Here is a 15,242-nt window from a genome sequence, read left to right on the forward strand (position 1 = left end):
ACCCTAAAACCTAATTGATATCACCCGCCGGGTGATCAGGGGGTTAAACCTTTATTGGGTAATAAATGGTGGGTGCCCTGATGCTATAAAAAGCAAACTAACTAACCAGAGTCACCCGTAACACTTATACAGTGATCGCTGGTGAAAGGGTTAACTACGGGCAATCAGGGGGTTAAAAACATTATTGGATAGTATATGGGGGTACCTAGCGCTATAAAAACCTGGCGGTGAACCTAAAAAAATAACTAGCTACCTAGCGGCACCAGTGACACTAATGCAGCGATCAGAAAAATGATTGCTTAGTGACACTGGCAAAAGGGGGTGAAAGGGTTAACTAGGGGCAATCATGGGGTTAAAACCATTATTGGGTAGTATATTGGGGTACCTAGCGCTATAAAAGCCTGGCAGTGAACCTAAAAAAATAACTAGCTACCTAGCGGCACCAGTGACACTAATGCAGCGATCAGAAAAACGATTGCTTAGTGATACTGGCAAAAGGGGGTGAAAGGGTTAACTAGGGGCAATCAGGGGGTTAAAACCGTTATTAAGTAGTATATCGGGGGAACCTAGCGCTATAAAAATCTGGCGGTGAACCTAAAAAAATAACTAGCTACCTAGCGGCACTAGTGACACTAATGCAGCGATCAGAAAAACGATCACTTAGTGACACTGGCAAAAGGGAGTGAAAGGGTTAACTCTAGGGGCAATCAGGGGGTTAAACCTTTATTGGGGGGGTAGGGGGGTGATCGGGGGTTGGATTTCTGTGCCTATGTGTACCTACATGTCAGTGCAGTGTTTGGTGCACTTACTTTCTGTGTTCTCCTCGCAGTCCGGTCAAAAAGACCGCCCTGAGGAGAATGACATCACTTCCTCCCTGCCTGTGTTTACAATACACAGCGGGGGAAGCTTCTCATTCGCCAGGAGGGATCGAGAGGGGATGGCCAGAAACCAAAAGCCATCCCCTCATCCCGGATCGCTCCTGAAGCGAAACGGACCGCCGCATCCAGCGGGAGGGGGTCCGTTCGGACCTCCCACCCGCTGGAAGGCAAGCACGTACATGTACGTGCTTGTGCCTGTCGGTGCCATTGCACCGACATACATTGCCATGCGGCGGTCCTTAAGTGGTTAACTTGCTTCAAGTCTTTTGAGATTTGTTATGCAGCTTTTCGACAAATCTGTTGTAGTTCATAGTAAGAATGTTGCTAGAAGGTGCAGTCAGCTGTACACCTAAATATGAAAGAGAATTGTTTGGTTCCCAGGAGAGAGAGGTTAAGCTAGAAATTAGATTTTTGAGGGAAGAATTGAGGTAGATATTTAGCATGCTAGACTTGGAGTAATTGGTTTTATATAAAGAGATGGAGCCGAATAACTCTAGGGTGCTTTGTATAGTGGGTAGGGAAACTAAAGGACTGGAGTGGGAAAGGAGGACATCATCCTTGTACAGGACTATTTGAAACTCCTCTGAGCCAACCAGGATGCTTGAGGTGTTATAATTGGATCTTATTGACACCGTGTCAGGAACCATGAATCAGACTGAGACAGAAGTGCAGTAAAAATGACACTATTTAATAAAAAGGTAAAATGGTATAAACAGACCAAGCGTAGTCAAAACATAGCCAGAGTTCAGTAACCAGGACGGGTAGTCAGAACAGGCCAGAGAAACATGAGTCCGAAGATCAGCGAAGTCAGGTGCAGCAAGCAGGATCAGGAACCAGAAGGGAAATCAGCCGAGCAAAAGTCTTTAACAGGAAAACACAACAGAAAGAGTCTGGATATGTTGACCAAGGCAAAGGCACAGAAGATCTGATCCATGCAGTTTAAATAGATAGCAAAGCTAGCTGATGAGCAGGAATTGAAGAGCATCGTGGAGTGAAGAGTGCAGGCGAATTACAGTCAGCTGAGCACAGAGCTTTGAGAAGGAAGGGCTGAGCCCAGCCCTGACATACTGCCAGATGTTCCATGACTAGGGTAAATATAATAGGGGTAAGTGGGCACACCTGACAGCTCCATTTGTGATGTCAAAGGGGTCAGATAAAAGGCCAGAGGTCCAAACTCTGGCACTGGGGAAAGTATAAAGACCCAAAAACGCTGAGATGATATGGGGCGCTAAAGCCATATTTTAACAGAACCTGTTTTAGATAATTTCAGTGCACCCTGTCGAAGGCCTTCTCTGCATCAAGAGACAAGAGCAGAGAAGGCCTTCGGCTGCACTCTGCCCTATGAATCAGGTCTATAAAGTGACAGGTTCCATCAGAGGCCTGACGTCCCTCCAAAAACCCTACTTGATCTTTGTGAATAAGCAATGGGACATATTGGGAAATCCTGGAGGCTAGTAGTTTTGCAACAAATTTAATATCTACGCTCAGAAGTGAAATGTGTCAATAGTTAGCTGGGTTATCTGTGGTTTTGCCAAGTTTGGGAATTGTCACTATAAGGGCTTCTAGAGATTCTTTAGGGATTTTTCCTGAATTTGCAAAGGAAGAAAATGCTTTTAGAAGATGGCGTGGCAGCAAATCTTTGAAGGTCTTAGATTACTTTAAGAATTTCTTCAGTTGCGAAGGGTCTAGAAAGATCGTTTAGTTGGTTGGGTTGGAGAGTGGGCAAGTTGTTGGATGATAGGAAGCTCTGAATGGCTGCTTGGGTAGGATGAGGGTCTACTCTTGGACCTTTTTGCTGCCTTTGATACAGTTGACCACCCCCTCCTCCTCAAAAGACTCAATTTTATTGGTCTCCATGGCTCTGCTCTCCATTGGTTTGAATCTTAGCTATCTCATCACACCTTCAATGTCACATCACTAATTTACTAACAGACATATCAGCCTGGATGTCAAATCCCTTCCTCAAACTGAATCTATCTAAAACTGAGTTCTTAAAATTTCCTCCCCCACGTGCCCCTTCCCCTGACTTCTCTGTCAAGATCAATGGCAGATCTATCAGTCCGTCCCCACATGCCAGGGTGCTAGGGGTAACCTTAGACTCTGAACTGTCCTTTCAGGCCCACATACAATCCCTGTCCAAATCATGCTGCCTTAGCCTCCGCAACATTTCCAGAATACGCCCCTTTTTAACTAATGACACCACCAAGCTTCTAATTCACTCCCTGGTTATCTCTCGCCTTGACTACTGCAACTCCCTCCTCATTGGATTACCTTTATATAGACTAACCCCCCCTTCAGTCCATAATGAATGCCGTTGCAAGACTCATCCACCTTACCAACCATTCAGTGTCCTCCCCCCTCTCTGCCAATCCCTCCACTGGCTTCCACTCACCCAACTTATAAAATTCAAAGTACTAACAATAATTTACAAAGCCATCCATAACTCTGCCCCCAGCTACATCACTAACCTAGTCCCAAAATACCAACCAAGCCCTCCCAAGACCTCCTGCCCCCTAGCTCCCTTGTCACCTCCTCCCATGCTCACCTCCAGGATTTCTCCAGAGCTTCTCCCATCCTTTGGAACTCCCTACCCCAATCTGTCCGACTGTCCCCTAATCTATCCATCTTTAGCTGATCCCTGAAAACCTTTCTCTTTAAAGAAGCCCATCCTGCTTCTAATTAACACTGTTTTATTTCCTCCATCAGCTCATCCCCCACAACTATTACCTTTTGTATCAATTGACCCTTCCTTTTAGATTGTAAGCCCTAACGAGCAGGGCCTTCTGATTCCTCTTATACAAAATTGTAATGTAACTGTAATGTCTGCCTTCATTTTGTTAAGCCCTGCACAAACCGTTGGCGCTATATAAAACCTGTATTATAATAATAATAATAATAATAATACAGGGTAATCTTTCAAATTATACAATTAAGCATAAAATTCACTGAATCTATTGGCAAAATCTTGTGGGTTAGAGAGTTTTTTGCCTTGAGAGTCTAGCAAGAAGGAGATTTTGGATTGTGCCATCTTAGGTTTTTATTGTCTTGCCAATATTGTGCCTGGCTTATTGCCCTGGGCATACCAGCTGGTACGCATTTTTTTGACATAATAAAAATTGCCGTGTAGCAAAGAGTGTAGTTGAGTCCTTAATTTATGCAATTCCTCCTCATCTTCAGGGTTGGAAATAGACTAGTGGGAGCACGCAACTACTCTAATATCATAAAGTAGTTTAAAGATGGCTTGTTCACATGTCCTATTCTCCTGTGCACCAAATTTGATTAGAAGCATTCTAATGAAAGCATCATCAGATCCAGATCCAGAATTGACCTCGAAAAACTGTTGAATCTCAGACCTGATCTTTTCCTGGTAAGATAGGTGGGAAAAAAGGGGGGAGTTTAACCTCCAGATTGTTTGTTGTCATTTAGATGGAAAAGCATAGAGTTCCAGTGAAACTGGAGCATGATTGGACTATGTAATCAGACCAATTTGAGTGGAGCTCACACATTGGAGTAGATGTTTGTTGACCAGGAAGAAATCAAGTCTGGAATAAGACTTTTGCATGGATGAATAGAACTTGTAGTCTCTCTCCGAGGCATGAACACACCTTCAGGGGCCATAAAGATCCTCCAGTAGTTCATAAGAGGTTAGGGCAGTAGACCGTCTTCTACAAGAATTAGTCCAGTCATGGGAGTGATTTAAGATGGTATTAACCACTTTCCACCTGCGCTATAGCCAAATCATGGCTACAGCGTGGGCTTCCAGTGCCGGAGTGCTTCGAACTCGGATGATCACAGAATCCAATGACAGCTAATCAGGAAGTAAACAGAAGCTGGTTACTGTTTATTTTTTTTTTCTCCTCATGATCAGAGTGAGGAGAAAGAATAAAGAGAGTAACCGGCTTCTGTTACAGGGATATTGGTACCATTCTGTGCTGTTAATCAGTTCCCATGAGTGCCATCTATCAGTGTCCACCAGTGCCAGCTTTTAGTGCCATCAGTGCTGCGCATCAGTGCCTCATCATCAGTGTCACCTACCAGTGCAGCCTATCAGTGTCATATACCAGTACCCTTCAGTTCCACCCTTCAGTACTCATCCTTGCCTCCTCCTTTTGATTTTGGTATGCGTCTAGGAATTTTGTTGTTTATCCCCATTGGTATACCAGGTTGAGGTCCCTGAGAACTTTAGTTATTAGGGAGAATTCCTTCTGCATCTGTGCAGTGGTGCCAGAAATATCAGCAAACAGAGCAATTTTTGAGTAAGTAACAGGAAGGGTGTGTACAGATCTAGCGACCTTCATAATTTTGCCTTTTTTATGAAAAAAAGTGGATGTGGGCTAAAACATCTCTTGGTATGGATGTAGGCAGATATTTAGGTTTGTAGATCCTATGTGCATGGTCAATTAAAAGATCAGATGGGGAAAGAGATGGGATGAGTTTAAGGAAATTCTGCTGGAGAAATGGGACCAGATCGGAATTTTTAACAGTTCCAGGTATACCCCTGAATTTGATATTATTCCACCTGGAACGACCTTACAGATCTGCAACTTTGGCTTTTAGGTATTGGATCTCTTCCGCATTACCAGAATGTGCATCGACCAGTTCCTTATTAACAAGAGTAATTTACTCTATCTGTCTTTCAAGTTGGTCAGTTCGCTCTTCCACATGATCTATTCTACTATGAACTTGAGAAACTGAGGAATGGAATTTTGCCTGTATATATTTGTGGAGAGTTAAGAGCATTGATTTTAACAAGTTTTCAGAGACTGGGTTGCTGGTAGCTGGGATACAGGTCAGGGAACCCAGATCATCGCCCTCCTGACTAGCACAGTCATTTTATTTACTGGAGCCTTGAGAGGAGAGTGAGATGACGAGTCAGGAGCTCTCTTGCGCCTGTCAGCAACCTGGGGAAATGAGCAGAGCTGTTCCCTGAGTGAGGATTCCTCCATAATGGCTTGTTGAGAGCAGTCAGGCAACGGCGAGTGTACTGTGTCCCCAGGGTCAGCTCTACCTTGGGACTCCATTGCCAGTTAGGGGAAGAAATCTGTCAGCTTGCGCGGGACTGGGGGCTTATATTTCTTATATATATTATATTTATATTTCTGGGAACATAGCCTTAGTAGTCCCCAGTGCTGGCGGGTGTATCGGGCATGATGTGCGGCAGTCTACTGTGCTGTAAAGCATCTGATTATCTCCCTTTGGGACAGAGTAGAGGAGTCATGCAGCCTATCGGCTCTGCAGCCAAGCCATGCGCCTCAGGATTTTAAAACAGCACACCTAAAACACACATAAAACACACAGGTGTGAACAGGGCCCTAGAATAGTAAGAGGCCAAGTTGTACTTTTTCATTATTTGCCTTTTTACTAATTTGGGTGTGTACCATATTATATAGTATGAGGCCAGAATGACAGCAGTGATAGGACACTGCAAAGAAGCTAAAGCTAGAGCCACTTTTATACAAAATGGAACTTTGTGTAGAAGTCACCCTTTGTGGTCCCTATACTGAAATAAAATGGTAATTTCATAATTTCATAAGTAAACCTTCTTTGTTCTTTGTTAAATAAACCTAATCCAGATCCAGTGTAGGTGGTATTGAGTGTTATTTGTTATATGGCTTTGCCATGGCCAAATTGGCCATGCATTATTTTTTTTTATTTTTTTTGTTCAGCCAATCGGCTGAACGAAAAAAATAGACCCATTTCCCCATCCACACATTTGTAAGCAGGTTGGAAAGTTCTAGCTAGCTGCTACCCAGCAGGGAGAGAAAGGGTTAACTTAGTTCCCTGGTGTTTTTACTTGGTGAGCTGCTGCTGGAGGCAACCAGTACAAGAGAAGGATGATATAACAGCCAGACAGTGGGAGAGTGTTAAAGGCAAGGGTGGTGGATCTTATGTATAGTGTGGGGAGTGGTTTATAGCCTACCTCCCCGAGCAGTAAGTGCCACAGCAACCAGGACCGTATCTGCATGGTGAAGATCCTAGGGACCTAGGTGTATGATACAGAAGAGTTAATTATGCGCATGCATGGGGTCCGCACTGGTTTCTGGTGGGACTCGCTCTGTCACTGGGAAATGGGTGGTGGAGTCTAGCTGGACTCGTGGAACTGAACACTTTAATGTGGTGTCTCCTTCAAAATGTTGCATCCTGAGCAGGTGTATGTATTGTGGGACAAGGAGGCACCTGTATGGCAGCTTCAGGTTATGATACAAAGACACCAGGGTGTACGGCTCACTTCTAAGTCAGGGTGACACCATAATGTTGATGGCACATGAATGCGTCCCAGCCATTAGCAAAAACGTACACCTGGCAAGTTTCCCTCACCCACACATTTGAGGTGGATGGGGAAATCAACCCCGCTGTGTCATTGTACTCTGAAAGCAGGACTCTCCCATCATCAGAATACACTGAACAGCCCTGCAGCCCATTGGTTGTATGCGCAGATTGAGCAGACATTTTACAACATTAGACTCCAACTCTGGTTACCAGTTGCTGACTTGGCTGGGTAAATGTTTGTGTATTTTGTAATTGTAAGTTTGTAAGTGTAGTTTTCCTTTATTACTGATGTAAAATCCTCCAGCTTCCCTTTTCACAACAATCAGCTTTCTTTTAAATGTTACATACTGTATACAGTTAAAAGCAAAGTGTAGTGCTTGTTTTAAAGCGGTGTTCCAGCCTTCCCCTCCAAAAATTTAAAGTCAGCAGCTACACATACTGCAGCTGACTTTTAATATTAGGACACTTACCTGTTCTGAAATCCAGTGTTGTCGGCACACCAGCCGATGTTGGGTGCTGCCGCCACTATTGCCAATAAGGGAACCCAGAAGTGAAGCCTTGCGGCTTCATGGCCGGGTACCTACTGTGCATGCGTGATGTGCGCTGTGCTCTATTACTGGCCCAGCAGCAGGGGAAGGAGGAGGAGTAGGCTGGGTTTCCTATGTACCTCACCGCAGCGAGGTCCAGCAGAAGTGGAGACAGTATACCTGGGGAAGAATCAGAAAAGTGGTGGAACTCTAATTTAAATTTAAACACCCAACTGGCTTTTTAAATATATGAGTGTTTTTTTCTAGATATTGCTGTAGGACTTACCTGGTGCCCCTTTTCAAATTGACTACTTGCTAATTGTGATGTTTCGCCTTTAACTATAATCACATGATCACTGTCAGTGCTGTACTATGCTGCAGTTCAACATGCCCTAATGTTTGCACAGACTAAACATTTCTCATCAAAGTCTCAATTCACAAAGTCCCATAAGTTTATTTTTTGTTTTTTTTACTTGTGGTTGGTATTTTATCTGATCAAAGATGTTTTATTCATAAAAATAAATGTGCCGCAATCGCTACAGTACACAGAACACTACAAAACACAGAAGTAGTGGGGAAGAACCATAGAGCATTGGGGGGCACTAGCATTTGGCACAACCAAAAGTGCCTCCCTTAGGTGTTCTATTTTTAGTAACATGTGCAACCAACTGTATGCCAATAAGCATCAAACCACTGCATTTTATATATAAAAACAAAACATATATATATATATATATATATATGCGCTAAAATCAATAGTGGTTCAAAACTGATTATAAATATACTTTCCAAGGGGTTTAACTAAACCCTTTATATGACCCTAGTCATATAAAGTGCTCTCATGCATAATGTGCAAAAACAAATCCAATCCTAATCACGTAAAGTGCTCTTATGCATACTGTGTGGTTTTGCACAGTATGCATAAGAGCACTTTATGTGATTAGGATTGGATTTTTTTTTTTGCACATTATGCATGAGAGCACTTTATATGACTAGGGTCATATGAAGGGTTTAGTTAAACCCCTTGGAAGGTATATTTATAATCAGTTTTGAACCACTATTGATTTTAGCGCACTAATATTTTATATATTATATAGTACGTATTGAGGGGTCAATTTTTTGGTGCAGTTTTTTTCAGCACAGTAACTGGTGTGGTTTAGGGTTCACAATATTGATATTGTATACATATCAGTGCTTGAGTAAATCTTCAATATATATCCTTTTATTTAATACAGTCACATGAAAACATAAAACTTGAAAAGTGATCTAATGTACCAGACCAAAACACATCAAAAAGTGCAGTATTTTTCATAGTTTATCATATTTCCTAGTTTTGTTCCAGCAAGATACTTTTCAAAATGTGCATCCACCTCCTTGCTCTGTTCTTCGGTAAAAAGACTCTTCCAGTCCCCTACTTCTCCTTTAAAAGCAATACATTTTAAATAGTTATTACTGTATAACTAAAGAGTTGGAATCAAAATGCAATCCTATAAAAAAGACTTCATAAAAAATAAATACATTACAGAATAAATTTTTGAGCTTGTTAAATTAAACAAGTCAGAATTGTAACCATATTTTACACCACAGATGACTTGTTGAGTTACATTTTAGAATATTATTATTATCTTGCAGCATAGTCACTAAATATTATTTGCAGACAGCATACATTTTACAAGCATACCTTTCACAACCAGATTGTACAATGTTTGAAATGAGCGAAAAAAAGGCCAATGTTCTGCTATAGAGTAAACCAAGTACTTTATTATTTAACCACCTCAGTACTATGCCATAGCCTAAAGGTGCCTATGGAGTGGCTCTCTTGTTCTAGGAGGGCTTCCATGGATGTCCTGCCAGAACACGCCTATCACGTACCCCCTGGGGCATGCATCGGGCGTGTTCTGTGACCGCTGTGTTCTTTGGACACAGCTGATCACAGATCGAGGTAAAGGGTCAAAACTAATTTGATGGTTATTGGCATTCCCTTTCTCATGTGCTGTCAGTGCGTGATGAAAGGAGAGCTGATAACCAGCAAGTCTGGCAGGGCACATGTACACTGATAATCAGTGCCCTGATTATCAGTGCAGCACCATCAGAGTACATTAATGCAGCTTATCAGTGCTCATCAGTGCCACCTCATCAGTGGAGCTCCACCAGTGCCTATAAAAAAAGGACGTCAATTTTGTTTGGGTACAGCATTGCACGACCGCGAAAAATGGCCTGGTCATTAAGGGGGAAAATCCTTCCGGGCTAAGTGGTTAAATGCCACCAAAAGAAAGCTCTTTATGTCTCAAATTTTCATGAGTACACTGTTGCATGACCTCGCAAATGTCATTCAAAGTGCTACAACTCTGAAAGCTGAAAATTGACCTGGGCAGGAAGGGGTGAAAGTACCCAGTATTGAAGTGGTTAAATTTGGTTGTGAAAACAAGCTCTCAACATACTGACTATTTCTAATGAACACAGTAAGCAGGAAAACACTGTCTACAAATAATTCAATTTAGTATGAAAAATAAAATAAAATAATCCATGGAGATATACAAATTTTCTAAATACAAATAATTTTGCTTTGCATATGATTGGGTGGCTGAAGTGAACAGATTTACTCTGTTATTATTTTTGTAACTCAAACCCAACGTATTGGATTTAGATCTGTGTTATTTGTTTGTACAACCCAGGATAAATCCGGTTTAATATTTTACCTTTTCTGAAGAAAACATTCCCAAGATCTCCATGCGTGTTACCGGATTTCTCCTTCATAGAAGAAAAGGTCGTTTTTTCTTGTACTAACTTGATTTGATCATCCTTCAGACCTAAGCCATAGAAGTCATTTATTTTTCTCAGTGCTTTTGTGAGGTCCTTAAGACAAAAACAAAAAAGGAAAAATTATAATTATATATTGTCTTATGCATTTTTGGGTGTGGAACCATTCAGAGAAAATACATTTGTGGGGACATGGTCTTGAATTATGCTGAAGAACCACAAAGATATGGACTGTTGGTTGTTGAACTTAAAATGCTAGCCAAAAGCTAAAGGTATTGTTTTGATGGAATCAGTTCCTAATGAAATATGTAAGCCCCTTTGATATATTCTATAGATGTATTGGTTCTGTACACAAATCTACCAGACAAAGCCAGTATTCATTTTTAGGTGCAAAACAGCAGCTTTACTGCAAACAACAGTTTTTAGTATTACTATAGACTGTAGGGAAAACACTTACCGCTTTCATGTCTTCAAATGTAAGTACAAGGATAGTCCCATCATCAATATGTTTCTCCCACTGAAGAGTATAATCAAAGTACGATCCATAGATTACTAAAATAAAAGACGATATGTAACAGTTACAATACCACAAAACATTGACAGTAAACCTTGTTTACTAATAGAGCAAAGCATGCTTACTTTCTGTAAAAAAAATGTGAAATTTTAGATATCTAAGCACATCAGGTGAGTGAAAATCACTTTCAAAGATTATCCATTAATGGCCAAGGAAAATTAAGAACAGGATTTTTGCTTGCAAATGATTGGATGAAGATAGTACAACTTCATTTAATTTATTAAGCTAAGTAAAAATTCACTTTACAAAAAAACTGCCCTTAGCTTGGAGAATGAGGTGAAGTTGTACTGACTTCAATCATCCATTCATGTGCAAGCACAAATTCCTTTTCTTATTTTTCTTGCACATGACTGGGTGTTCTTTGCAAAGTGAATTTTCACTTTATTTCACCTAATTCAATACCAGGGGCAGACAACTATTGCCCTCCAACTGTTTTGGAACTGCATGGGCATTGAAAAACTGCCAATTACAAGCATAATGGGAAGACCAGTAGTTACTCCCAGAGGCAGAGGCATGATGGGACTTTTAGTTCAGAAACAGCTGGGCACATAGTTGCCCACTCCTGCACTAAAATAAGTGAACACTCACTTTGAAAGCCAACATATCTAATCTGTTAGTAAAATCAAACCCGCTGGCTCCTACATTACAGGGTTTTGGTGTTCTAGGTTTAGCTTTAGAACCAACTGGCAATTAACAGGTAAAGGTTTTCACATTCAACAGAAAGCAGCTTATTATGCTATATCCCCTCACTAGATATTGCCTTTGATAAATATTTAATAGCATTTTAAACTGAAGTAATGGCAACATTTTCAATGTATAGGGAGCACGATACAGTTTATTGAGTTTATTTATTTGTTTGCCTTTTTTTTTAAACTGTATTTTTTAAACCTATCAAGTCAGTACCATTTCCAGTTATATAATCCTTGAAGAACAAGTCCCAAGATTCATATGTTGGAAGCACGGGATTCTTGTTTGAGAAATGATAGAAAGACACAGCTGTGTCTTTTGGATTCCGAAGGATGAGTAACATCTGCAAAAAAAAAAAAAAAAACACACACAAGGCTTAATATGGTAAAAAAAAAAAGTATTGTTCGCTAATATCGCTATGTTTTACTTCAGTAACCTGCGTGCATGATTGTCCTGAATTATCACATATATCATAATTTGATAGGTATATAAATACATTATATATGGAGCTATTATTAAGATGAAATATTAAAGTTTATCTCAGACCAAAAGTTTTTGCTTAGAATTGGATAGAATATTGCAATAAGGATTTTGCTGTCCTATTGGGGATATTTTCCTTAAAACAGACCTTCCAATATTAAACACTGGAAGAAAGATGAACAGCATTTTAAAAAGGAATGCCCCCCCCCTCGCTTGTTATACCTTGAAGACAGAATTTATCAACTTCCTAGTTCCTATAGTCAAATAAATCGAGTGGGTGTCATATAACCTCCAACTCCTGAAAAAAAAGGAGTTATAGGCTTTCTAAGCCTAGTCACATATTTTCATTCAGTCCACCTGTTGAGAGTACCAGGTAGGTGTAAACATGCCACATTCAAAAGTTGGCTAGACCTTAAACAAGACATGGTGGACCCACCTCTACAGTCCTTTCTATGGCAACAGACACATATTAATTTCATTATTAGAAACCACCCTCTAGTAGAGTCTATTTTTCTACCATTGCAAAACACTTGACGTGCTTGTCTGTTTCTCATAAATAACCCTCTATTAGGGCTCCAGCAATAGGGTCACCTGTTTTAAAGTTTGGCCTACACGATCCCAAGTTCAAACAATTCTTAAGCTTTAACCAATTTAGACTGAAACATTTTCTCTCTTTCAGGAAAAGGAAATCTATTTCAGACATTAGAGTCATGCATGACCCATCTTTAAAATTCTGGAAGGCTATGAAACTCAGACACTTTTTTTATAATATCACCTACCTAACCACCTACACCTATAGATGTCCTTTGAAAAACTCTGTGTGGACCCTTTCCATTATACCTTGTCCACTGCATATAGTCTTCTTATACATCCTGCAGATGACTTTGAACTTCATTTTCTAACATCCTGGGAATGGGATCTCAGTTTTACTATGTTACTTTTTCTTAAAAATCATATGTATCTAGCAGAATCCAGAAAACCCTGTATGAACTATTGAATAGATTTTACTCCTACACATAATTTTTTACTCAGTCCCCTCAGTAAGCTGGTGGTGCAGCCACACGAGAGGCTCCTTATTTCCCATATTTTTGGTTCAGCTCTTTTGGGAAGACATAAAAAAAAAAAAAAGGAGTGACTGTGTCAGGAAAGGCATACTGTGCCAGGGTGCATACATGTGCACAAGTGTAGAATTAAATTTAGCTAGGTTCATGAACAGGTGTTTGCATGTGCAGATATGTGTGCGCCATCATGCCCCAGGGCTCATTTATGTATGCCTGCCCTCGCTATGACTGATGCCAAGCAGGCTATTTATGCAGAACTGATGCACTGGATCTTTGCCGTATGGTCTACAATAATTTCCTGCATAACCTGCTACCCATTCCTGTGCCTGACCTTCTGCTGCTGACCCGATCTGCCCTGACTATGTCTCTGCCTGCCTCAACACTACTGACCCTAGCCTGGCCACTCTTCTGTTTTCCATTTGCACCTGACTTGTCTGCAAGTTACTGATCCGGTCCACCTGACTCTGCTCAGAACCTGTGGCTACCAACTTGTACTGGGATACATACCAATATGCTAGTGCCTGCTGTCTGTCTACAGGTGACCGGCTGAATTCTACCATGTTCGTCACAGCCTGTCATCTCTGCTGCTCTGCAATCATGGCCCAACCTGCATCTGGGAACATCTCATCTACATCTGTCAATGAAAAAACTGTCAGGCACTCATGCCCCTCCATGCTCTGGTGCCTCCTGTGAGCCGAACATGTAACAGACGCCTACCTCTCCATGTCACTGGTACATGGCAGACTGCCAAGCTAACAGGGATCTCGGGAATAACCCTGCTACTTACCTTCTCAATCTTTCCCAGTTACCCAGGAAACAATACAAAACTTATTGTGTAATTAATATCCTAAAATGCTGCAAGAGTGTGCATTTCATTAAAAAAAGAAGAGCTCTGATCCTCTCACCATAGGTAAAATGGATCTCTAATGTTAATGAGATCTATTAAATGGAAAATCTTATTGCCTCCTTAAAATGTGTTGGTAAAGGTCCTTTCACACAGGCAATCAGATCAAGTCCGCCTGTCTGTTTTTCAGGCTGGCCTGATCGGATGGTCCATGCACTTCTATAGACAGGCTACCTTTCACTACCTACAATCTGCTTGTCTTTACTGCCACCATTATCAGCTCCTGATAATTCTCCTGGCATGCCACCATTACCAGCTCCTGCAACCTCCCCGGGCCTGTCACCATTCCATTACCAGGTTCTGATGATTCTCCTGGCCTGCCATCATTACCAACTCTTGCAACCTTTGATGGCCTAGCACAATTACCATCTTCTGCCGCCAACTATTCACTGGTTGTTAGGGACGTCGGCGGACTCTGCTGTTTAGGAGCTATCAGCATTTTATCTGCCAAAATGTTGCCACTCCAGAATCTGCTGGCAGTGGGGTTTTTTTTTGTCACTAAACTCTCCTGCCACAAAACGCTGCTAAAACCCTATGTGTGCATGAGCACATAGGATAACATGCAGTGGAGTTTAGAGGCAGTAAAAAAAGCCCCTGATGCTCTTAACAGTATTGCCAAAAATGGCCAGTGTGCATAAGGCTTTATTGGCATGGTTTGGTATGTTTGGCAGCCCACAGTGCAACAGTGTGAAAAGGCTGAAATGTAACGGTGTAGTTGCCACTAGTAACAAACATCCACCATATCACCCCGCTGCCAGACTCCCATATATATCTTGCAGAGACAATGAACAGTCATTTGCTTTGTTTTGTTTCATTGGGGGTACAACTTGGTTGGGGAAAGAGGTATATGGGATGCCCATAGCACAGATCACTTTGCCATCATATTTAGAGATTTTATGGATTTAGCATATAGTTTGAGCCTGAAGGAATGATGTGCATGTTTAACAGCTACAGTATTTTTCCTGCATCACCCTGCAGACTATTGTTCCTCCTCTGCATAACTCCTGCAGACTATTGCTTTCAGAACGTACTCATCAATGACTATGTAAAGATGAGGACATCACCCTTGACCGTGTAAGGGTGATGTTCCCAGAAATCCTC

The 15,242-nt window shown here is 41.4% G+C and overlaps 1 protein-coding gene across 1 annotated transcript in view; it reads right to left on the reverse strand.

Moving 5' to 3' along the window:
* Positions 1-8,875: 8,875 nt before the first annotated feature.
* Positions 8,876-15,242, reverse strand: part of LOC143987553 (sulfotransferase 6B1-like) — a 28,745-nt gene continuing 22,378 nt past the window's right edge. Inside the window, exons 4-7 of the mRNA XM_077486355.1 lie at positions 11,913-12,039; positions 10,893-10,987; positions 10,375-10,531; positions 8,876-9,095 (exon numbers count right to left, since the gene is read on the reverse strand). Of these exons, the coding sequence (XP_077342481.1) occupies positions 8,965-9,095; positions 10,375-10,531; positions 10,893-10,987; positions 11,913-12,039 (510 nt within the window). The 3' untranslated portion in view covers positions 8,876-8,964. The remainder of the gene's footprint in view (positions 9,096-10,374; positions 10,532-10,892; positions 10,988-11,912; positions 12,040-15,242) is intronic.

The sequence above is a fragment of the Lithobates pipiens genome, unplaced genomic scaffold, assembly GCF_037356315.1.
Source record: "Lithobates pipiens isolate NorthernLeopardFrog02 unplaced genomic scaffold, aLitPip1_a1.2 Scaffold_18, whole genome shotgun sequence".
In the NCBI taxonomy this organism is placed as follows: Eukaryota; Metazoa; Chordata; class Amphibia; order Anura; family Ranidae; genus Lithobates; species Lithobates pipiens.